Source organism: Xylocopa sonorina, chromosome 4 (assembly GCF_050948175.1).
Source record: "Xylocopa sonorina isolate GNS202 chromosome 4, iyXylSono1_principal, whole genome shotgun sequence".
NCBI classification, from domain to species: Eukaryota; Metazoa; Arthropoda; class Insecta; order Hymenoptera; family Apidae; genus Xylocopa; species Xylocopa sonorina.
In genome coordinates, this window is record NC_135196.1 from 14,977,942 (window position 1) to 15,001,779 (window position 23,838).

At 38.3% G+C, this 23,838-nt stretch overlaps 7 protein-coding genes across 9 annotated transcripts in view; 6 read left to right on the forward strand and 1 right to left on the reverse strand.

Moving 5' to 3' along the window:
* Positions 1-362: 362 nt before the first annotated feature.
* Nle (notchless protein homolog 1) lies at positions 363-2,291 on the forward strand. Its single transcript, XM_076894104.1, has 6 exons — positions 363-750; positions 835-1,074; positions 1,155-1,408; positions 1,489-1,726; positions 1,807-2,028; positions 2,125-2,291. The coding sequence occupies exons 1-6, from the start codon at positions 378-380 to the stop codon at positions 2,262-2,264; spliced, it is 1,467 nt and encodes a 488-aa protein (XP_076750219.1). The 5' UTR covers positions 363-377; the 3' UTR covers positions 2,265-2,291.
* A 1,004-nt stretch (positions 2,292-3,295) lies between these two features.
* Positions 3,296-23,838, reverse strand: part of Brm (ATP-dependent helicase brm) — a 254,808-nt gene continuing 234,265 nt past the window's right edge. Inside the window, exons 2-12 of one of the 3 annotated variants that reach the window (XM_076894079.1) lie at positions 18,291-18,364; positions 17,670-17,994; positions 8,551-10,517; positions 8,374-8,447; positions 7,691-7,949; positions 7,211-7,349; positions 6,961-7,122; positions 6,530-6,871; positions 3,856-6,417; positions 3,582-3,756; positions 3,296-3,491 (exon numbers count right to left, since the gene is read on the reverse strand). In XM_076894079.1, the coding sequence (XP_076750194.1) occupies positions 3,343-3,491; positions 3,582-3,756; positions 3,856-6,417; positions 6,530-6,871; positions 6,961-7,122; positions 7,211-7,349; positions 7,691-7,949; positions 8,374-8,447; positions 8,551-10,517; positions 17,670-17,954 (6,114 nt within the window). In that variant the 5' untranslated portion in view covers positions 17,955-17,994; positions 18,291-18,364 and the 3' untranslated portion in view covers positions 3,296-3,342. Of the gene's footprint in view, positions 3,492-3,581; positions 3,757-3,855; positions 6,418-6,529; positions 6,872-6,960; positions 7,123-7,210; positions 7,350-7,690; positions 7,950-8,373; positions 8,448-8,550; positions 10,518-17,669; positions 17,995-18,290; positions 18,453-23,838 lie in introns of those variants that run through there. The other 2 variants (XM_076894080.1, XM_076894078.1) reach the window with 2 other exon arrangements.
* LOC143423037 (uncharacterized) lies at positions 10,855-12,471 on the forward strand. The gene is made up of 6 exons (XM_076894088.1): positions 10,855-10,975; positions 11,305-11,438; positions 11,555-11,817; positions 11,895-12,003; positions 12,090-12,241; positions 12,309-12,471. Exons 1-6 carry the CDS (start codon positions 10,907-10,909, stop codon positions 12,434-12,436), a joined length of 855 nt encoding a protein of 284 aa, XP_076750203.1. The 5' UTR covers positions 10,855-10,906; the 3' UTR covers positions 12,437-12,471.
* On the forward strand, positions 13,350-15,481 carry LOC143423039 (uncharacterized). The gene is made up of 6 exons (XM_076894090.1): positions 13,350-13,502; positions 14,262-14,395; positions 14,476-14,732; positions 14,804-14,909; positions 15,022-15,182; positions 15,338-15,481. Exons 1-6 carry the CDS (start codon positions 13,437-13,439, stop codon positions 15,454-15,456), a joined length of 843 nt encoding a protein of 280 aa, XP_076750205.1. The 5' UTR covers positions 13,350-13,436; the 3' UTR covers positions 15,457-15,481.
* On the forward strand, positions 16,001-17,340 carry LOC143423038 (uncharacterized). The gene is made up of 6 exons (XM_076894089.1): positions 16,001-16,102; positions 16,228-16,361; positions 16,433-16,695; positions 16,796-16,901; positions 16,985-17,136; positions 17,201-17,340. Exons 1-6 carry the CDS (start codon positions 16,034-16,036, stop codon positions 17,320-17,322), a joined length of 846 nt encoding a protein of 281 aa, XP_076750204.1. The 5' UTR covers positions 16,001-16,033; the 3' UTR covers positions 17,323-17,340.
* On the forward strand, positions 18,870-19,834 carry Nd-ashi (NADH:ubiquinone oxidoreductase subunit ASHI). Its single transcript, XM_076893912.1, has 4 exons — positions 18,870-19,003; positions 19,115-19,338; positions 19,453-19,605; positions 19,709-19,834. The coding sequence occupies exons 1-4, from the start codon at positions 18,874-18,876 to the stop codon at positions 19,766-19,768; spliced, it is 567 nt and encodes a 188-aa protein (XP_076750027.1). The 5' UTR covers positions 18,870-18,873; the 3' UTR covers positions 19,769-19,834.
* Positions 20,189-23,684, forward strand: LOC143423036 (FK506-binding protein 15). Its single transcript, XM_076894086.1, has 12 exons — positions 20,189-20,341; positions 20,643-20,804; positions 20,888-21,407; positions 21,499-21,699; positions 21,878-21,913; positions 22,002-22,169; positions 22,255-22,437; positions 22,502-22,715; positions 22,801-23,039; positions 23,127-23,249; positions 23,326-23,478; positions 23,555-23,684. Exons 1-12 carry the CDS (start codon positions 20,262-20,264, stop codon positions 23,621-23,623), a joined length of 2,148 nt encoding a protein of 715 aa, XP_076750201.1. The 5' UTR covers positions 20,189-20,261; the 3' UTR covers positions 23,624-23,684.

The window sequence follows — 23,838 nt, forward strand, 5'->3', positions numbered from 1 at the left end:
CCATCTCGCGGTCAAAGAGAGGAACTATTCAGTGAGTAGTTTCACTGCTTTTCACAGAGATGGCGCCACTAGGCTGTCGCCGCGCACGTGGCGCCATCTCGCGGAGAAACAGAGGAACTATTTGGCGAGTAGTTTCACTACTTTTCGAAGAGATGGCGCCACCAGTAAGAAAAATAAAATTGTTATAAAAGATAGTCAACACGTGGAAAATTCATTATAGAGAGGTTATGTTTTGAACACGTAATTTGTTTCTGATGTATCTGTTTGTTTATACAACTAATTGAATTGAAATATTAAATAACTATTAAAATAGAACTTCTATGGGGGGAAATATAATTTTGATAAATATTTAATACAGTTACACGACATGTTTAAAAATGAGTAAAAGAAAATTCATTAATGAAAATGAAAACGAACAGAAGGATGAGAGTTCACTGATGGAAACGATGGAAAATAAACGAGTTTTGTGTCGTTTTAAATCGGATAAAGGTGAAATACTACCTGGTGGTTTACTGGACTTGCCTGTAGATATTACAGTTTCAAAATTACAAGCTATTTGTAATGCACTTCTGCAGAACGAAGAACCAGTACCTTTTGTTTTTTATGTAAACGATAGCGAGATCGTTGATAGCTTGGGAAATAATATCAAAGAAAGTATTAGCATTAGCGAGGATGTTGTGGAGATTATATATCAGCCACAAGCAATCTTTAAAGTTAGAGCCGTTACTCGATGTACCGGATCATTGGAAGGTATATTGTATACGATGATACAATTTTATATATTATGCTGATGTCCACTGTGTTGCATCAAATGAAAATGTTTATCGTATCTAGGTCACAAGGAGGCTGTAATATCAGTTGCCTTTTCCCCGGATGGAACGCGTCTAGCTAGTGGTTCTGGAGATACAACGGTTCGATTTTGGGATATATATACACAGACTCCGTATTATACCTGCGAAGGGCATAAGCATTGGGTGTTATGCATATCATGGTCTCCATGCGGGACTAAACTCGCGTCTGCATGTAAAAATGGTACAATTTTATTGTGGGATCCAAAGACAGGAAAGCAGATAGGTGATGCATTTTAATGATTTATCTTCAACGAAAATGTGAACCAGTAGTTTATGTAATGTTTGATGGTAATTAATTTCTAGGCAGAGCAATGTTAGGACATAAAATGTGGGTAACTTGTTTATGTTGGGAGCCGTTTCACAGTAATCCTGAATGCCAGTATTTAGTTAGCTCTTCAAAAGATTGCGACTTGAAGATATGGGACACAGTACGTTCTCAAACCGTTCGTACCCTTTCTGGTCATACTAAATCCGTGACGTGCGTTAAATGGGGAGGAAGGGGTCTCATTTATTCTGCTTCTCAAGATAGGACTATTAAAGTGTGGAGAGCTGAGGATGTAAGCTTTAAGTAAAAGGAAAAATCTTCTGACCGTGTTGTAAGTTTTATCTAATATCTCATTGAAATCTGAACATTTAGGGGATCCTGTGTAGAACTTTAGAAGGTCACGCGCATTGGGTGAATACTCTAGCACTAAATGTAGATTACGTGCTTAGATGTGGATCGTTCAACCCTGGAAAGAGCCAAGAAAAGACTGGAAGTCCTGTGGACTGTGCAAAGAAATGTTACGAATCTGTAGGGGAAGAGATACTTGTTTCCGGTTCTGACGATTTTACATTGTACCTATGGAAGCCAGAAAGGGAAAAGAAATTCATTGGTATTATTGTATTGTTATATACGAACAATAGTGTGATCATCGTAAGGTAAAAATACTAATAGTATTATTCTATATTTTAGCAAGAATGACGGGGCACCAACAACTAATCAACGATGTGAAGTTTTCACCCGATGGTCGTATAATTGCGTCTGCTTCATTTGATAAATCTATAAAATTATGGGAATCAAATACGGGAAAGTATATAACTTCGTTAAGAGGACATGTGCAAGCTGTGTACTCAATTTCGTGGAGCGCTGATTCTCGTCTACTTGTTAGTGGCAGTGCGGACTCTACCTTAAAGGGTAAGTGAAAAAACAAACGGGTGTGGAAATGACCGATCAATGTAACAATTGTAACGTACGCGTTGATATATAGCTTTAATTGAAAATTGTTTTTAGTGTGGAGTTTAAAAACAAAAAAGCTTTGTCAAGATTTACCTGGCCATGCTGATGAAATTTATGCAGTGGATTGGTCCCCAGATGGGTTGCGCGTCGTATCTGGAGGAAAAGATAAAGTTTTACGACTTTGGCAGAATTAAGTAATTACATAAATAAAGAGATTGTAAAGGTATTTTCTCAATTGAATAAAGACGTCCTTCTGGAACCTTTGACTTTATGAAACACTATTTGGCGTAGCATCAGTTATTTACATATAATGCCAATTACAATCTGTTAACATTTATTTATTAATTACATTTATATAGATTAAGTCATAATGTACTGTAAATTAAATAAATTGTCTTGTATCGTATGTATCTATATGCAATATTCTCTCATTCATTGAATAATTAAAAATATTCAACCGTTATTCAGATTCATAGAAGAAAAATAATTAACATCTCCCCTTAACTTATATCGAGGTATATTAAAAAATAAAGTTTCAATAGTAACACTTTTTTTTTGGATATTTATTGTTTCTTAATTAATATATTAGCGCGTATTAATAATAAAATGTCAGTCGATGATAAAGTTTTAACGATGTTGTGCACGATGCATCGAATGGTATTAAATAAATCATTTACCTGCCAACATCATCAAGCATAGAATATACATAGTTTCAATTTCATTCAAATTTTATTATTTTTTTCTGATGGGTACTTTCAAAACGTTTCGTTAACATTCGTATCGGTTTCATTTACGAATATAAAATTTGTTAAGACAAGAAACGTGTTCAAATTCAAAATGTACAACTTATCTCACAGTTGAAATAAAATTCTAATGTTACTTAAATGGGATGCTCTCTAAATCTTACTATACATTGTACATTATAAGTTGCACGTACATTTGTTTCAAATAAAAAAATTATTATATCTATTACCTATTTATCCCAATTCGTGCCACTTTTTATACCAAATCTACAGAGTTCACTTTCGCAGTGTAAACAGTGCGATGCAATTATCAGAGCATCGACGATTTTAGAAATTTATAACTTGACTAATAATAGTACTTTAATACTATAATCAAGTTATAACATTTAGTCACATTCTCTTCTGATATCTTGGACAGTTTAGTTACACGATAACAGTTAGGTATAGGGATGTCAATTCAATTTGAAATAGCTAAATTGAACTTATCTTATCTATTATCTTGTATATTTAAAAAATTCGCATAAAATTTTCAATTATCATCGGCATCATCATCGTCGTCGGATATATACTTTTTAGTGACTCTTTTCCTTCGACCACCTCTACCTTCTCCTTTCCTTCCTTTTAATTTAATTTTCATTCTCACACTTGAATCTGCATCGGATCCCTCTTCGCCTTCACCTTATAAAAACATGATAATTTCTCATTTCTTCTTTTCTCAATCACTTTCCTTAATTGTTAACGATATATAAAGTAACTATAAAAAGATACCTTTATCATCCATATCTGAATTATTCCCTTCTTCTTCGATACGTTGACGAGCATTCGTAAATACGGATTGCAAGACAATGGAATCTTCGTGTATCAAAGAAGCTTCTTCGTTATAAATTTGCGCGTTTTTACACAATTGCATAAAATCTTTCTCGAGATCATCAAAATCCGCATACTACGATAAACAGGATAAAATTTACGATAAGGACAAGAGCAAATATAAATATAGCAATCTCCTCATTGCGAGCGTTTGAAAAAATAATGTATACTTTACCTTTCCTTCCTCGATCTTCTGAAGCAATTTATTGATGGTCAAAGGTTTTTTAATAATCTCATAATAATCTGGCAATTCCCTTCTGGATGGTAATTTCATAAATGGCTCGCTAAGCAGTCTCCCGTCAGTGCTGTCGGTGTAGTTGACAACAACCATAAGCAACTTTTTCATGGCTCGCTTTATCTTTGGATCGATCGAGGACCCCGCTCCTCTTCGTTTCTTCGGCATAGGCTCGTCGTCCTCTTCGCCTTTTTTCTTCCGTTTCCGCGTTTTCTTCTTCTTCTTATCATCTTCCTCTTCCTCTTCGTATTCAGCACCGTCGTCATCGATTGCCTTGAGCCATTCTTTTTCGGTTAAACTATCCGTATAATCAACTTCCTTTCGCTGCCTCGAGCCCCGACCAAGGAATCGATCCTCGTCCTCTTCGTACGTCCATCTCTCAACTTCGTCGTCGTCCTTGACCAACCAATCCGGTAACTCAGCTTCCTCTAGCAATCGAGATTTTCTGTTTGGCCCTAACTTAGCTTCCTCCCTTCTTCGCTCTAAATCCAATTTTTGGAATATTTCGAATTCACCCTCTGTTCGCGCGATCATCTGATTAACCGTCTCGTCATCCGGTACCTCGTTCTCTTCCTCGTCTTCAGCATCATCCTGGTGTAAGATACTTTGCAGAAACTGTTGCCGTTCAGAGCCGGTGGATTTTTGGTCGAACATTCCTGCTTGTATGACTTTCTCATCCATATTCAGTTTATATCGGGCCGCAGCTAATATTCTCTCTTCGACGGAATTAACCGTCATCAATCTAAGTACGCGTACCTCATTTTTCTGGCCAATTCTGTGCGCTCTGTCTTGCGCCTGCAAGTCTTGGTGAGGATTCCAATCCGAGTCGAAAATGATAACAGTGTCCGCAGCTTGTAAATTTAATCCAAGACCACCAGCACGCGTCGACAGCAAGAATAAGAAATACTCCGACCCAGGATCGTTGAATTTCTTCAATAGATCTCCTCTGTCTTCGGCTTTTGTCGTTCCATCTAATCGCAAATACATAAATCCTCTCCAGTTTAGATAATCTTCCATAATTGTCATCAACTGTGTCATCTGACAGAACAATAGCACTCTGTGATTTGTTGCTTTCAATTTTGGTAAAATACGATCTAACAGTTCAAATTTGCCAGACGCACGATACAAATCGGGCCCTGTAATTACACCAGATCCTTGCGCACCAACGTGCTCGGAATATTTTTCTTCGATTGCTTGGAACATGAACGGATGATTACACAATTTCCTTAACTGCACGATAGTGTTCATCAAAGCCTTCGCGCCTCCTTTACCCTGCTTACCCTTTTCCGAACCGTCAGTTAACAATACACCTTTGCTCTGCATGTGTTTATAAAGAACTTTTTGTAGCCCAGACATATCGCATTTAATAATGTATTCGACTTTGTCTGGTAGCTGCGACTCGACTTCTTTCTTCAAACGTCTTAATAGGAATGGCCGCAGTACTTTATGCAATCGACGAATAATAAGAATAGTTTCTTCTTCGTTCAGTTCGACTTTTTCGCCAGTAGTTGCGAACGGAGCATTGAACCATTGCTCGAAGGTACTACAAGATTTAAAGATCGAGGGAAGTAAGAAATTTAACAATGCCCACAGTTCGGGTAATTTATTTTGCAACGGTGTTCCCGTCAACAGGAGTCTATGAGGAGCCAAATAATGCGTGTTTAGCACTTGAGTTAACTTGCAGTGATGATTTTTCATTCTATGACCTTCGTCGATGATCATATACTTCCACTGTAATTTAGCTAGAACTCCCTTATCTTTAATAACATATTCGTACGTAGTAAGTAGAACATTGAATTTGGTAGCTCTCATTTGAGATTGAATCGCTCTTCTACCGGCGGGTGAACCTTTGTACGACACGACTACGACACTAGGAGCCCATTTCTCAAATTCCAAAACCCAATTCGACAACGTTGACAAAGGTACAATTATAAGGAATGGTCCATTGACTTTCTTTTTCTCCATAAGGTACGTGACCAAAGCTATCGTTTGAATAGTTTTACCGAGACCCATTTCATCGGCAAGTATACCGTTAAGATTATTGTTGAACAACGAGACTAACCATTCCAAGCCCTTTATTTGATATTCCTTCAATTTTCCATTGACCATAATGGATGCTTGCTCCGTTACTACTTCGTGCACTGTATGCGCAATACTGTAATATGTTTGTTCTTCGGTTTTATATTCATCGTCCTCCACTTTGGCTTTGTGTATAGTTTTCTTAACTTTATCCTCTTCAGAGTCTCCCGCAGATTTTTCTTTACTGTCGCCTTTTTCTTCGCCATCATTTTCGTCGTCATCATCGTCGTCATCATCTTCGCTTTCCGACTCAATCGGTTCCCATCCCGGATGGGATTCCAAGAAAGCTGAAAGCTGGCTCATCAGCGGAGCTTCTTCCCCAGTTAATGTACGACCAGTAGCCGTTTCGATAACTCCGACACGAGTATCTTCATTGGCATTCCCATCTTCACCACCTTCGCCATCTTGCATTTTCTTCTTTTTCTGAAATAGTATTGTTTGTTGTTCACGTTCAGTTCTTTATACTTGTTTATTTGTCGAGACAAATGCTAAAAGACGCGGAGGTCCTCTGGTTAGAAAAAGGTAAAATACATACCTTTTTACGTTTCTGTTCTTCCACTTGTTTCCTTTTTTGTTCTATCTTGTGTTGTTTCACCATTTCAGTAAGATTACTGATATATTCATCTGTTTGAGACAATAGGAATGCTAGTCGTTTATCTTTCTTCTGATCGATCAGCTTCCTGTAACCTTCCTCGTCTTCGGCCATAAGACGTCTCATACGTTCCTTCTCAATACGCTCTTGCTCTTTCTTCTGTTCTCTTTCCGCATTCGCATGATAATTAAGAACAGCTTTGTTCAACCTAGCCAACTTGGCCACATTATTTCGATGGAATTCCTTGAAATCTTTACCATGTTGCAGTACAGAACTGAGAAATTCCTTTTAAAATAGGAAATGAAAGAATTGTTTGTAATTTTTTATCGTTAAGTTTAACCGTGACTCGAATAAAAAGAGAAAACTATAATTACTTGATGTTTTTGCCTACGCTTACGTTCAGCTTCTAATTTCTGTTGTTTCTCAAGCTTCTCAGTAGCCCTAGCTTCTCTAAGACCCTGTCTCTTTGTACGTTTATACGCTTTTACGTTGACTGCAGTTTCTAAAGTAGTATCCTTTCGAGTACACGCTAAGATCTGAACACGACAATGAAATTAACTATAGGGGACTGGAACGATTAATCGTAGATATTGTTCAGATATTAGTAACGTTTTTCGCAATTACCTCCGATCGCAGTTGTCTTTGGAAATTCAGTACCCTAAGCATCCGTAGCTCAATTTGTGCCTGAATACGAAGATCTTCCGGCATATTGGTCGGCATATTACTCAATTGTTCCATGCGTAACGCTATACGTACTGCCACTCTAGGACAGTTACATATTTACAATTATAGATATCTAAAAAAATGTCTCAAAACAAATTATAAAACAATCAAAAAAGTTTCTAATTAATAGCTCCAGCGATCTGATTAAAATTATTCATATAGTTAGGTAATACTTGTAGTGTACAGAATACACTATTTAAGATTTCATAAGACAATTGCAAAAGGGTATCATTACTTGGAGAATCGAAGAATTTTCATTATATTTTTGTCTAGCATATTATATGTGCTGAACAGTAAGATTATCTGAACACTAATATTTGAAAATGGTGGCCAATGTAATGTATCAAAATTATTCTCGTTGTTCGTTATTTAAATGAATACCTGTTTTCACGTTCCTGTAGAATAAGTAAAGGATCTAAACCGGCAGGTTTTGCCACGCTTGTTACTCTGTTGGTCTTGGTGCCTGGTTGAGGGGGCTGTTGCTGTTGTTGCTGCTGCGGTGTCTGGCAACCTGGCCTCGGTGGAGCTGCGGGTCCGATCACATTTGGTCCAGAAATTTGTGGACCTGCAGTCGTAGCAGGTCCTTGAGTTGGATCTATAGGAGGGCGTTGTACCATACCTGGAGGAGGAGGTGCTCCACCTATTTACATTAACCTTACATCAAACCTCACCGTGGATCATCCTACTCTACTTTTGTACTTTCATGGTACGAATGCACGACGAATACATCCAATCACAAATAGAAAATACTCGTAATACATTCCGTTAATAAATCATGTAGACAAGGAGAAGTATAATTTTAGGCGTATAATGTACACAGCAGCTGATCCGCTGAATATAACTTAAAATATAAAACGTAAACAATTCACATAATACACAGCAATGTTAAATGAACACTGGCTATTGAAATGTAGAATAAACAAAATTAAAGCATATCACATGTAACTACATAATGCAGATAATGCGCGAACAGAACACAAGAACATATGCGAGCAAAGCGATACAAAAGATAGAGTAGTCACCTAAGATAAAAGGAATAATAAATACTTTTGGCTAATAATTACCTTGTACGGCAAGTGCAAGTTGTTGTGACAGTGGTTGATTTCTTGCCAATAATCGATATGCCATTATTTGTACTCTACAAATAATTATTACATCGAATATTAATTCCTCCGGATAAGTAATACAATTAATCATATTAAATAATCAATCGATGCGTCAACGTGATGTACATCACGTACCGTAATTGTTGTAATTGTTGCGAGCTAAACGTTTGTTTCTCTCCTATGGTGCCTTGGCGAGCTCTCAGAGCGAGCAATTGAGAATAACGCGGATCTTCCTGAAGTCCTTTCTCTTCCATCGAGTCGATAGCCTTCTGTAAAGCGTTTAAGTTCTCCTGTCCAGCACCCGGTGGGCCACCTGGTCCAGTGGGACCAATCTGACCCGGTCCTGTTTGACTCATCTGATTTACCGGTGTGCCAGGACCAATTGGCGCTGAACCTCCAGGAACGAGTTGCTGATTTTGTGGGCCAGGACCCATTGGACCAGAGGATGGTTGTCCGGCTGGACCATTTGGCCCCATTTGATTCCCAGCACCACCGTGACCTAGCTGGCTATTCGGTCCACCTGGTCCCATTTGATTACCCGGACCACCAGGTCCCATCTGGTTCGCAGGACCGCTCGACGGTATTTGCCCTCCTGGACCACCTGGGACCATTTGTCCTCCAGGGCCACTGGGTCCCATTTGTCCAGTTGGGCCCATCTGTGAACCTGGACCACTTCCAGGTCCCATTTGACTAGTCGGACCATTCCCAGGACCTATTTGCCCACCGGGTCCACTGCCTAGTCCCATTTGACCAGCCGGTCCATTCCCTGGACCCATCGGTCCATTAGGTCCGTTTCCTTGCGCTATCGAATTTCCAGGAGGATTTCCTGGTCCCATCTGATTTCCACTGCCGCTTCCCGGTCCTATTTGACCTCCTGGACCACTTCCAGGACCCATCTGCCCTCCAGGACCGCCGCTCGATGCCATCTGCCCACCAGGACCGCTTCCAGGACCCATAGGCCCTCCGGGTCCGTTCCCTGGTGGCATCTGATTTCCAGGACCACTTCCCGGTCCTATCTGTCCGAGGCTATTCGGACCTAATTGTCCTCCAGGTCCGTTTCCTGGACCCATTTGATTACCTGGTCCGCCTGGACCCAATTGATTTCCAGGTCCTCCCATTCCCATTTGCGACGAAGAACTTCCCATGCTCATTTGCCCGGGACCGTTTGGACCCATTTGCGCGTGTCCATTGTGACCCATTTGCCCAGGCCCGTTTGGACTTATCTGTGCTCCTGGACCAATCGGTCCCATAGAATTAGGCCCCATCGGAGACTGACTGTTCGGCACCATTTGATTCGGGCCACCAGGATCCATTTGATTCGAACCACCCGGTCCCATGGTATGCGCACCAGGACCACCTGGTTGCATTTGACCTGGTCCTCCGGGGCCTAGATGAGTCCCTGGCCCAGTGGCGCTCATGTGCCCGGATCCTGGCGGACCACCCGCGTTCATGTGACTCGGAATGGGCGGTCCGCTGTTCAGATGACTCCCAGGCGGGCCACTGGCATTCATATGGCCCGAACCTGGCGGTCCTGTAGCGTTCATGTGTCCCGATCCCGGTGGGCCACTCGTACCGACGTGTCCCGATCCTGGTGGGCCATTAGTGTTCATATGTCCCGGTCCAGGTGGGCCGCTCGAACTCATGTGACCCGGCCCTGGTTGTCCACCTGCGTTTATGTGACTTGGTCCAGGTGGACCACTCATGTGGCCCGGTCCACCAGGAATCATTTGAGAATTCGGAGGCCCGCCGGAACCCATTTGCGAGCCAGGTACAGGACCGTTTCCTGGCCCCATCTGATTAGGACCTTGTACCATGTGAGGTGGTCCTCCCTGTGGTCCCCCAGCTCCTTGGCCCATGTGGCTAGGGCCAATCGATCCTGGACCGCCGGGACCCATTTGAGGTCCTCCGGGACCCATTTGACCAGGTCCACCCGCGCTCATCTGTCCCGGTCCATTTGAACTCATCTGGTTTGGTCCAGATTGCATCATGTGAGACGTTCCTTGAGGTCCATTTGGTCCCATTTGCCCCGACCCCATCGGCCCTCCTGGACCTTGCTGTGAACTAGAGTTTTGCCCAACTTGCCCGCCGGGTCCACCTTGATTCTGCAACATCGGGAGAAATGTACGCATCGATCAGGATTCTTTCCGAGAGTATGAAATTTATCATTAAAGTAATTGGCAAATCATTTGTTTCGAGAAAAGGTTCTCCGTACTGTACGATCGGAAATCGGCAAACTTGAAACTCACGGGTTTCGATCGCACGCAAATACCTCGAGCCTTTTAGGGTAACGTCTATGCATAACAATTTAGGATAACACCCGTTCGATGCGGCCATTCAAACGTGCAATTACTTTCGAGTGTTTACGTCGAGCTACCTATACCATTTGCGTAATTCTGTATCTCTGAAGATAGAGATAAGAGGATACCAGCGCACTGTTCGTAAGCTCAATAGATTAGTCATTTTGTCGAAAGCCTCAGCACCGGTGATCATAATGTCCACCGAAGTGAATATCAAGAATTATTTCGAGTGCGCCAAAGAGCTAACATTGAAGGCAGGCGAGGTGAGTCGTAGACAATTATTTTCTCTCACTAGTGGAATCCGAAGTGGTCTATTAAAAATTGGAAAAAAATAAACGTGCGCACGCATATCTCGATTCAAACGAGATCATTTCGAATCGGACACAATCTTGATCAATAATCGAGTCTGTAAGCGCATTCTCGATCAGAATAAATTTTCTGAACGGCTATGAAACGAATCGTTCGAAACAACGATCGACTGGAAGTTACGAGAAACTTAATGCGAATAACCTCACGCGAACGATTTGTTTTTACTTATCTTCAAGCTATCATTTATCAGATAACTTTTATCGACTTTTCATTCTCTCGTTAGATATTTAAATGCGGCTTCGAAGGACACAAGATCGTAGAATCGAAGGGGCACGATTGGGACTTGGTGACCGACTACGATAAAAAAATCGAGAATGTGTTGATCAAAGGTCTGAAAGAGAAATTCCCCGATCACGAGTAAGTCCTCTTAACCCTACCCTATAATATTTAATAGACATCGTCCCACCTATGTAGATAGAACAGGTTTTTTCTACTATACGATTGACTAATCAATCGAATGATTTACATAACAGATTTATCGGAGAAGAAACGATGGCTAGCTCGAATGAGACACCGGTGTTGACGGACAAACCCACCTGGATTATAGATCCGATAGACGGGACCATCAATTTCGTGCATTCTCACCCGTTTACTTGCATCTCTGTTGGTTTAACGATATCTAAGGAAATGGTGATAGGAATTATTTACAATCCGTTAATGTCGGAGTTGTATACCGCGATTAAAGGAGAAGGAGCGTATTTGAATGAGAAACCTATTAAAACTTCCAACGTCACCGGTAATGGTATCTTTTATCGATAACAACGTGATTTCTGTAAGATAGACTTATACCGATACAATCTGTACCCGCTTCAGAATTGAAAACGGCTTTGATAGAATACGAATTGTTCTCATTACGGTCGACCTCGAAGAATCGAGATGTAAAAGCAGGCAGATTCGATGCGGTTAATAAAGCCACGCTAGGGTGAGCATCCAACTTAGACGCGAATGTTGCACGCGTTTAAAAATTAGTGAGACGATTGGTAACAACATTTGTTTGGAAACGTTCAGAGTTAGGTTCATGGGATCGGCTGCTATGGCTCTGGCTTATGTAGCGAAAGGCGCGTTGGATTGCTTTCAAATGGACAACCTTCGTTCTTGGGACGTTGCAGCGGGGGTATTAATCATACGCGAAGCAGGTGGAACGGTAATCGACACTAAAGGTAAAGTGGGAGAGAACACGAGTGGATGCGAACGATCATTTGAATAACTACAACCGATTGTTTGCAGAGGAAGCATATAATTTGATGAAACCGAACACAATCGCGGCGGCGAATGACACGCTGGCGTCGGAACTAAGGCAATTAATCGTTTCCACCGATTTGAAGATATTGCGGAAGAGACTGACGAGGGCTTGATCGAGTATGGATTACGCAAAACTGAATCTATTGATTGTACAAAAAAAAAGTAAACAAAAAATGGCTCAATTATTCTAGTCAATAGTTATAGTTTTTTTTAAAATAATTCCTAGATCGTTGTTAAGAATTTGCGCTCCAGCGTACGTACACGAAGCGGGAGCGCATTATTTGTAGCTGTAGAAACGCAAAAGTGGAACCGAAGGTTGAATAAAGGAATAATAGCGATTCATTGCGATTGCAAATTTGCGAATTGCGATTGCAAAATTTCACGGTCAACGTAATATTATAGGCAAGCGAAAATCTAATAAGAATGCTCGAACGTTTCGCAACGAACGATACTTGTACGTTGTTCATTTTCAATCTGTCGAGGTAGAATTTGAAAGAAGAAGAAAGAGAAGAAAAGAAATTTTAGGTAAGCTTCGTTAGCGAGTGTAAAACGAGGAATTTCGTTCCTTACATAATCGTAACGAATAGCTTGCGGGGTAAGAGGCCTAATGTCAATCTCATAAATTAACGGTCCAAAGTTTTCTCTCTCTCTTTTTTTTCTTACCACTTCCCGTTCCAGTTTCACGCAACAAAGAGGGATTAAGTAGCGAATAACGCGATAGGTAGGTTTATTTACTCTCGACTAATTTCAGCTCAAACTGTTCGAGTTCTCGGTTTTTAGAGCTAAGAAAGGTAATAGTGATTAATGACATTTTATCTCGAGTAAACTGTTCCAAGCAGTTGCGCGAGACTCAGACTTGTAACAAATTGCCACAGAGACAATTGTTCACTGAATTGATCGCTCGATTGAACTACGAACGTGTCGAGATCTTCGTAGTGTAAACCCCGTTATCTCGAATCGTAATTTGTCTATCTGCGGAGACGGATTATATCGTTGTAATTTAGAGGAGTAGGAATAAAAAGTTCGTGGTTTCGTTGCATCGAACGCAGTACCTGTTGATGCGTTTTCGCATCGAGGACACTCGACTCGCCGTTCACCAAGAAGTCCAAGAAGATGGCACGTTACACCGAAGACGTGTACTACGATTTCGCGATCAAATTGGCTCGTGACGCTGGCCAAGTAAGCACACGTCTACTTATTCGTACTGTACAGGGACAAAACCGACTTTTCAGCTTTGATTAATATCTAATTATAATTTGAATAAACACGTCCAATTGAATTTATAGATATTTAGTGGCAGTGCAGCAATAAAATCGTGATAAATCGTAATGATTGAGTAAACTTATAAAATATAAGCGTACCGAGTACACGTCTTTCAAATCAGATAACGCATTCCGCGAGCTGCAAGAATATTTATTACTGCCTCTATAAACAAACGGGAGCGTCTTACTACTTTACTTTTCAAATTTAACGTTTTATTTGTTTCCATATTCTTTTAACTAGACGTGTATAATTGCTGTATACGATGGAGTTTCATTGTTATACTTATATTTACGCTATATTTAGCTATAGTAATTTTACTAATAACCGTAACGATAACGATAGTGGCGACAATAAAATAAAATAAAATAAAATAAAATAAAATGAAAAGAAATTTGTACATAATATATATATATATATATATAATATATACTATATAATTTGTACAAATTAAATGATTTACGTAACGATAAATCAGAAATTGATGAGCTCTGCTAAATGCCGGAATTGAGCGGTGGCGAATAAGCGATGTACATTATCTGATTTTCGCACGGCACCGTGCTTCTCTTCCATTTATAGAAAAATTCTTATGCAATTACCGTTCGTTTAATTCTCGAATGTTTTAGTAGAACGAAATTGTTAGTTGTTACATGCAATTACTGTGTAATTTTACAAAAGATACTCAAGGCTGCCGTCGAAGGTGTAAAAAAAATCGATGAGAAGCTAGGTGCATGGGACTTGGTAACGGAACACGATCGAAAGATAGAGGATATCATAATTGGTCGATTGAAAGCAAAGTTTCCCGATCACAGGTACGGTTCATCTGTGGAAAAAAAAGGAAAAAAAGAAGAAAGATGACGTTTCAAAGTTTAGCAGAGAACTGTCCCGTTAGTTTTATAGGGGAGGAATCGACCGGTAAGGAGCTTCCAGAGTTGACAGATGCTCCTACGTGGATTATCGATCCGATCGACGGCACCACCAACTTTATTCACGGCTTTCCTCACACTTGCGTCGTGATCGGCTTGGCGATTAAGAAAGAGATGGCGATCGGTATCATTTACAATCCTGTTCTAGAGCAGCTGTTCACAGCGAGGAAAGGTCGCGGTGCATTCTTGAACGATAAACCGATAAGAGTTTCGAATGTTTCGGGTGAATAAATATTCTTCCTTAAAATGTTCAAGTTCAAGTTCGCTTTAGGAATACTCCAGGTACCTTTGCAGATTTTTCGAAAGCCTTGGTCTGCTATGAAAGTGGTTTCATAAAAGTGGATTATCTGAGAGAAAAAACAATGGAAAGATTGGAAACAATTGTTCGAGCGGCACAAGGGTGAGAGTTAATGAATTTAATTGTTATTATCAATGTTACCTTGATCTCTCGTGCAAAAATACACGGCACAAGATATCACGTTTTGCACACTTGCGTATTTACTTTCTCGCAGCATTAGGACCCTCGGCGTAGCAGCGCTCACGTTGTGCTACGTAGCAATGGGAATTGTAGAGGCCTACTGCATCGAGGGGCCAGGAATCTCCACGTGGGATATTGCTGCAGCATCGTTAATCATTTCGGAAGCGGGTGGTGTCGTTGTCGATCGTGCAACGGGTAAACAAGAGCCTTCTCTTCCTACTTAACTTATTTGCATTCCAAGCACACATATGCGCGAAATTTTCCTTATGGATTAAAGCAAAAAGTTTTGATAAGTATGTATGTGAAAAGTCAGATTCTTAAAAAAACAGATCGTCGATATTGTATTGCAGGGGAGAAGATCGACATCATGAAACCACGCGCGATCGGAGCGTGCAACGAGAAGATTGCGAATAAACTCGTTCAACTTATTCGCGAAGCTGATCAAAGAGTGGAATTGAGAAATAAATAAATCGTTTTCGACGCAATTGTATTACAATAAGATTGGCTTCCCACTCATAAATAAATTGTCAATAAAACGATTGACGCGCAAGCGTTGACTTAGAAATAGAAAGTTTTAATTAAAGAAGGTGACCTTTACCCTGTCTCCAATTTCTGACCTTCGGACTTTCTGCTAGAACGAGATGATTCGAAATATTACCCGGAAACAATGATCTGGAAAAAACCTCGCGATGAAATTCCGGATGGCAATTAAGGAAAATCCACCGTGAATTACGAGCACGTCATTGTATAAAAAGAACGGAGATTACGAATCGTCGACGCGTAGACTAGAAGTGAAATCCCCGACAGGCTTGTTCTATTAACGAAATTACGTATAAAAATTTGCGTTCGTTAAAATGGATTTTCATCCCCCACCGCTATTCTCTTTTTTTCCATTCTAGTCACTATAATAGGCCAGACGATCCATCGGCGATGGTAGTACTGCTCGGGAGAGAAATACCGAATTCGCGTGTACGCTTGCGAAGAGACTTCGTACGTTTGTTCGAGTTTGGCAATCGACGTTGTGAAAATACGTGAAAACGTGAAATATGGACGGGTCACATGACATCGAGGAATATTATAATGTCGTGAAAGAATTGGTTCTAAACGCGGGGAAGGTACGAGTCCTACTGTACTCGCATATCGCGTGTAATATAGTAGATCAAATTTCTCGAAATGTTAAGGTTTGCTTAAAGATTGTTTCGCGATTATTCCCATAGCAGAACGCGTATGTTATTTTCAGGTAATAGAGAGTGCGATTGGTTTAAACAAACACGTAGAATGTAAAAAAATTGATTACGACTTCGTAACGGAATATGACCGAAGGATAGAGAACGATTTGCAGAAGCAATTGTTAAAGTTATATCCAAAACACAAGTATGCATATCGACAAAGAACACCGATCATCGTTAACCGAGCAATATGAAAGAATTTTTAAATATTTTCAGATTTATTGGCGAGGAGACGATTGCAAAAAATAATTGTTCGCCAACGTTAACCGACGAACCAACATGGATCGTGGATCCTATAGATGGTACAACAAATTTTGTTCATCAGTTTCCACATGTGTGTATTTCTGTGGCGTTATCGATAAATAAAAGAATTGAAATTGGAATAATTTACAATCCCTTGATGAAGCAATTTTTCTCCGCAAAGAGACAGAAAGGAGCTTTTTTGAATGAACATCCTATAAGGGTATCAAAAATAACAGGTACAGTTTAATAACATATATTATAACACGTAACGTGCAAATTGTCTATTTATGTATCCGGGATTGTAGTTGACAAAGGATCGTACTTTTGTTTCTACAGCTTTGTCTGAATCATTGATAGCAATGGAACCATGGATCGCCAGATATCCAGAACTTTTAGTTACTATATACAATAGAATGCACGCTTTAATTCACAAAACACATGGGTAATTTTCAATATCTATTCAAAGTTACATTTCCCATGTTAATTGTAATATCACAAGCATTTCATACGGCACTTTGCTCTTAGAATCAGAACATTGGGTACAGCTGCGCTAACGTTATGTTACGTTGCTATGGGTGCAATCGAAGCGTACCATATCGAAGGCATAGAGGTGTGGGATGTTGCAGCAGGAAAATTAATAATAGAAGAAGCAGGAGGCGTAGTAATTGATACTTCAGGTATGATAATAGTTAAATAAGTATTGTTGACGAATCTCAATGTAACTTTTTATCATTTTATTAGGCAGGGAATTAGATTTAATAAAGCCAAAAGTTATAGCAGCTTGCAATAGTCAAATTGCTGATCAATTGGTTGGTCTATTTAAAAGTGCTGATCTAGAGCCCGTACATAAAAGTTTGCGGTGAAGATTCCAAAATGTGACTGATGCGTGAAACGAAATGACTTGTACCCTTAACTATTCAATGCTGAATTGAATCATACCAATCTTTACTCTTTTTAACAACTGCGGCATTAAGTATAAGAGACATGTAATTATAAATATACTTTAGCAACTGTTTACATTACTTTTGTGTATATATATTGTGTGCATCTTCTGAAGGTTGAAGATAGTTAAGTAATTATGGGATCCAATTTTGTGGGAGAAAATTGTTGCCATAATAGATTTAGTTTGTTTCTTTCTCAAGCGTGTAAAAAGACATTTCTCATAATTAATAAAAGATAATAGCGATGCGTGTTAAATTTTACTCCTTACCTGTGGACCCATAGCGGATTGCATTTGTTGCTGATGCGATGGATAATTCTGCTGCTGCTGCTGCTGCTGCTGCGGCTGTTGAGGCGGTTGAGACATAGGTGGGCCACCGGATGGCATTGGCGGACCGCTTTGATACGCTTGAGTTGGACTATGCGGATGATGCTGCGGCGGGCCCATGGGGCTGCCTTGCGGATTAGACGGCGACGGTGCTTGCTGAGGAGGACCCATAGGACTTGGCGTTTGCGGTGGAGGCATCGGGGATGATTGTGGCGAAGGACTAGCCATACCGATGTTCTTCGAGCTTTAAATCTATCAAATTTCCCACCTACAACAGACGATCTAGCGATAACTAGCGGTATTCTGTTACAACACAGTTAATTATTAATTAAACATTGTACGATGTACAAAGACTTTGCTCGTACGCGTAGACGAAAACATATCGCATATTGCGTTAACGTAACAGGTAACAGGAAACGTATAATTGAAATAAATATTCGAAGAGTTTTCACTGAAAATAGCTGACAACTGACTCTCGGTTTTTCACACTGGGACGTGAAAATTCTATGCCATTACTGGAAAATGTTTGGCACACTTTTAAAGCAGGTTTGCACTTGTACATACCGTTCCGAAATGAACTTTTCCATAGAAGAAAATTTCACTTTAGCTACACGTTCGTCTATACATAATAAAATGATCGAGCACGGTAATAAAATTTCCGGGAACTCGTAGTAGAACCGATCAACACACGCCACCGGCCATTTTCTTCCTCTCTATATCCGTAATCCGTAATACGTTAGCATTGGTACGTCAAAAATCATGGCCGCCTCTGTTCAAAGTAACTTTCTATGCGTATTTTCAGAAGAAAAAGATATAATCGGAATACACTGGTCAAAGTTCCTAGCTAAATCCTACCTCGTATCAAAATTCACCAACTATTATTTCCTTTTTAAAGTGAAAGATTTAATAAATCCCTCACGCATCAACGAATCGCAAAATTTGTATGCTTTTGGAAATGAATTCCTTGGAATGTTGAAAACATCATCTTTAGAATATAAATTTATGTATTATGTAATGGTTCAAATATCATTAAAGGAAAGCAAACAATTCAGTCGTACATCGTAGGTATATGGTCACTCCAATTTATATAAGTGTATATATATTGATTTGTCGAACAGCACATATCTCTATATCGCAGTTCGTAAAAATGGCCGCCTTAACGAGAATCGGAGTAACGTCAAAAACATTACTTTGGAGATATACATCCCCTCTGGTTATTAGAGGATATAAGAAACTTAAGGACGGAAACGCATTCGATGTTGTAAGACAGACTAAATGTAAGCTACGCATTTCTAGGGAAATGTTATACGTAGTTTACTTTTCTTTCCTTATAGGTTAAGATTTTACGTAACATCTGTTAGAAAACCTTCGTTTTTTGTTCTCTTCAGCTCCAGAGTTACTGTTGCACACACCAGATCCATATCCAAAAACAAAAGAAGAAATAGAGAAAGCTGCGGCCAAATATAACATGCACCCTAACGAATATGTACCTATACCCGATGATCATAGATACTGCGGTGATTATCCAGATCTGCCATGGATAGGCGTCGAAGCTAAAGATCCATATTATCCTTGGGATTATCCACATTTCAGAAGAAATTTTGGAGAACCTGTAAATATAACCCTTATGCTTCCGTGTATAGTTATCCTATCGCTGTGTCATTGTAGATTCAATGACTCGAGAGTGCTAATGCTTTACTACATATTTTTATTATACTATTTATAGATACACCACAAATTTTTTTTAATGACAGAAGATCGTTATGCATATGGTGTTCGTGAACATGTTAGCGATTTGCAAGGAACTTTTATATTTTTTGCCTCTATAGTGATTGTCGTTTTCCTTTATAGTATTTCAGGATACACAAGTCAACCTAGGGTAAGATTTTTATTACAGTTACGGTATAGTAGTTACAATTTACTTTCAATTTTATACACGTACATGTGTTTGTTGTAATTAATGTGTTATTGTATTGATTCAGACGGAGAAACAATACCCATATTCGGAGAGAAAGCACTATACTTTTGAGCTGGTCGATTAAATGTATAGTAGAATGTATAATTATTATATTATCAATTGGCTTAAATAAATGATGTTACGAGGTATACATATTTAGATATTTATATATCCATTTTTGTAAACAGCGCTGAAACTGGTCGGACACGGTTATCGACAGCAAAGTGAACTGCCGACAGATTGGTGGCGCCATCTCGCGGAGAAACTATTCGGCGAGTAGTTTCATCACTTTTCGAACAGATGGCGCCACTAGTTTTACGTATGTGGCGTTACCGACGTTACCGACTTCCTCATATCAGCAGATATGACATTCACAGCCATCTACTTCCGCTCTACTTCCGACCCCTACTGGCAACTTTATTAGTTACGCAGTTTGTAGGCGTACAGTATATATACGTATACACAGTATGTGTATGTATATAATGTGTCAATATTTACAATTAACTTAAATCTATGTTTTCGTCGCTGTTTTAATGTTAATAGAATATATTTTTGCTTAACAAATTCAATTTACAATCATGAACGTTGGTAGTCAGGCATTGAATCTCGATAAAATTTTACGAGACGATGATGAATCTGACTTTTTGCCGGCGAGCGGGTGTGTCTATTTCTCTCTCTACAATTTACTAGTTTTATCTGGATATTTGCATATATATTCATTGAAAAATATCGACAAGAGAGTATTTAACAATAGTGTAATGCATGTAAATTCTAATTTGTAGATACGAAGTTTTCTTTTCTCCGAGAAAACAACACGAAGGTTATATTTCCACAGCTATCCAAAGTTTATTTTATTCTTTCTCCCTTTAGTCGTATTTCAACTGTTTTATTTCAAACAAAATAGCTGCAAGGAATGTATAACGAGCATACGATTAAGTGGATGTGTAAACTAATTTCAGATCGAATTTAGCTGCTATTTTTGGATTACAAACTAAGACATTAGACAGTTGTTCTTCGGCGAAACAAGCGTCTAAGAAATTAAATACCACTCGTACCTTAACTCAAACCATTTCGAACAAAACAGAAGTATTGATAGCTAAAGTTATTTATGCATTCAAATTGTGAGACACTATATTTAATCTGAAACTATCATTCTAATGTTCTGTGCGCTTATATGATAATTATAATGATATTATTTTTGTAGACAAAATGGGAGTTACATATCGATTGGCAAGCTTGGTATGGCTCTTACAGGAAATCATGCAACAAAATTATACCAGATTATTTTATATAAAAACAAACAAGAGCATTTATCGATTGTTACGGTGACCGATCATTTTGTGTATACAATACAATCGAACGATTATTCAAGCTATTATGATAACAATAAGGAAAACTGGTCAATTTTGTTTGAGAATAATGATGTTTGCGTAGAATTTGCTAAGGAAGTAGGATTAGCTCGATATTTTTCGAAAAATGGAAAAATAGAAAATGTTCTTTACCAGGATTTATCACCACCTAGTTATGATACAACGGCGAAAGAAGGGGATCATGTATCCATAAAATATTTTATCGCCACAGAAATAATACAGCCTTTTAAAAATGCTCTTACTACATACCAAACAATGACAGTAGAAATATCTACCGATGATAATTGGGAAAAGACTCTTTTAGGATGTAGTAAAGGATTAAGAAAAATTTTATTTTTGCCTCCTAATAAACAGGTTTCTAAAATTGGTTACCTAAAGTGTTAATAAGTACAAGTAAATTAAGTACACTCTTATGTATTTCATATAATTTCGTTTCTTTTCGCAGATTAGCTTAGGACCAGGATTTCCTAAAGAGAAAGATGTTTTATTAGAAATAGAAATAATAGATATACAAACACCAGACGAAACTGCAGTGAGTAAAATTCCAAGCGGTAAAGCTTCTATTATATCGCGAATGGCAAAAATGGGACAATCTATATTACCAAAACTTCCTATGTCGACCACTACAGATTCCGAGGATACCGAAGTACGCGTATAGATCTTTTTTGTCCAATTATATATGGCTACTTTGCGAGATATTGTCATTTTTCGATGTATTGCACTTTCTAAATTGAAAAGCAATGTAGTAGTTGTTAAAATATCAATATTTCGCACGTCGACAGTACCTAGCTCAATTAGATCAATGATAAATTATACATTTTTAGGACGATATGTCGCACAAATCTACGCATTCGAGGAAAGTATGTAATCAATTTTAATTAATTATATATATTGGGAAGTATGTATATATATATACATTTCCATTTAAGGTTTGCCTGTTTATTTCAGGTAGAATCATCAGAGGATGATTCACGCAAAAGATATCCTTCAAAAGAATTAAAAGATGAGGTATCAAAAAGTTCTCATAGGCTATTAAAACCAAAAAGTGATGTACCTGTAACGAACGTTGCATGCAAACCTTTTGTTAATTCACAATGGTCTCCTACGCAGATACAGGTGTATATGTGTAATTGCATTGATGAGTACATATTTATACCTGATAATTATATAATTTCTTTATTAATGTATAGATTTATTATAGCCAAATTTTGTCACCTTGGATGGTCAAATATACTCATTACCGTCGCAAGCGGTAACTCCAACGATACCAGCAATTATGGATCCAGGATTAAATATGTTATTATCGGAAACTAGAATGACAAATGCAGAACTTAGAATGGGAATGTCTAAGATAGCTGATAACGTACAAAAGCTACTTGACAAGGTACATATGCATACAAAAGAAATCATCAGTTATTTGCCAAAATATTATTATAAGTCACATACAGTTTCATGTTATCGAGCTTCAAAATGCTGCCACACCTATACAAGATAGAACAGCTTTGGATGCTGCTTTAAAAATGTTGTTGACCATGAATGCGTCTGAAGAAAAAGCCGAACAGTCACACAGGACTAGTAATATAGCTGCTGATAATTTCACACAGTTAAATGAAATGAAGGATCGAGTGGCTATATTGGAAAAAGAATTAAAACAGTCAAAAGGTTAGACAAAGGTATTATTATAATATAATTAATTATATATTAGGGTATGTAATAAATAATACATATATAATCATTGTCAATATAGAGCGAATGAAAGAGCTTGAAATAGAGAAAGAATCTTTAACGCAAACTAATGAAATGTTGCATAAAACTGTTAAACAATTGGAAATATCTTTAAAGGATTCAAATACCGCGTTTGTTAACACAAGAAGAAATTTAGAGGAAGCAAAGGAACTTAATAGTATATACGAAGAACAAACAATAATGTTGGAAAACAAAATGCTTAAGCTTTCCGATGGATGCAGTTCCACAGATATAAAGAAAGTAAGACTTTTTATTCGATTTTTCAATCTTATTTTTCGAATGTTTTACCTTCTACTCGTTATATGTGTTTCTCATTGTGCTTCTTAGAATGACAACATAAAGGAGATCAAATATATAATGAATAGAATTTATCATAATTTATTAGATAAATTTGTTGACGAATCCTATTCAAAGAATTCTATAAGAACGATAATAGCAAATACAATAAAGGTGAGCCTTTAGTGTAAAAGAACTTATAAATAACTTTTCAAGATAATTTGTTATGCAAATTTATACAACTATTTAGAATGTCACGCTGCAAGTACTATATCATACTAACGAGAATAATGATGTGGAGTCGGAACAATCTTCTAGTAATATTACAGATACCGATAGTCTGCAAATTGACAATAACAGAAAGAAACAAATTTCTGACCTTAACCACTCAGAAATTACTAAGGTTTATAAATATACTTTAGTTTAAACGTTTGTACATTTTAATTTTGGATAATTTCTAAAAGATTCTTCTTTACCAGGTATCCTCTATATTACAAACTGAACCACCGCCTATCCCTCCTATCGATACCGAGGATGATAACGATTAGCTAAGCTAATAATTATATTTTAATAATAATTATATTTCATAAGTTAGATAGAAAAATATCTGTACGCAATATTCCATAAATTAGAAATTTGTAAATTCCTAAAGATATCTTAGAATTCTTTAAAAAGAACTTGTAAATCATTATTAATAAATATTATTTTGAGTACGCGAAACAGTGATTTATTGTGTAGCGTAATGATACATGATAAGGTTACC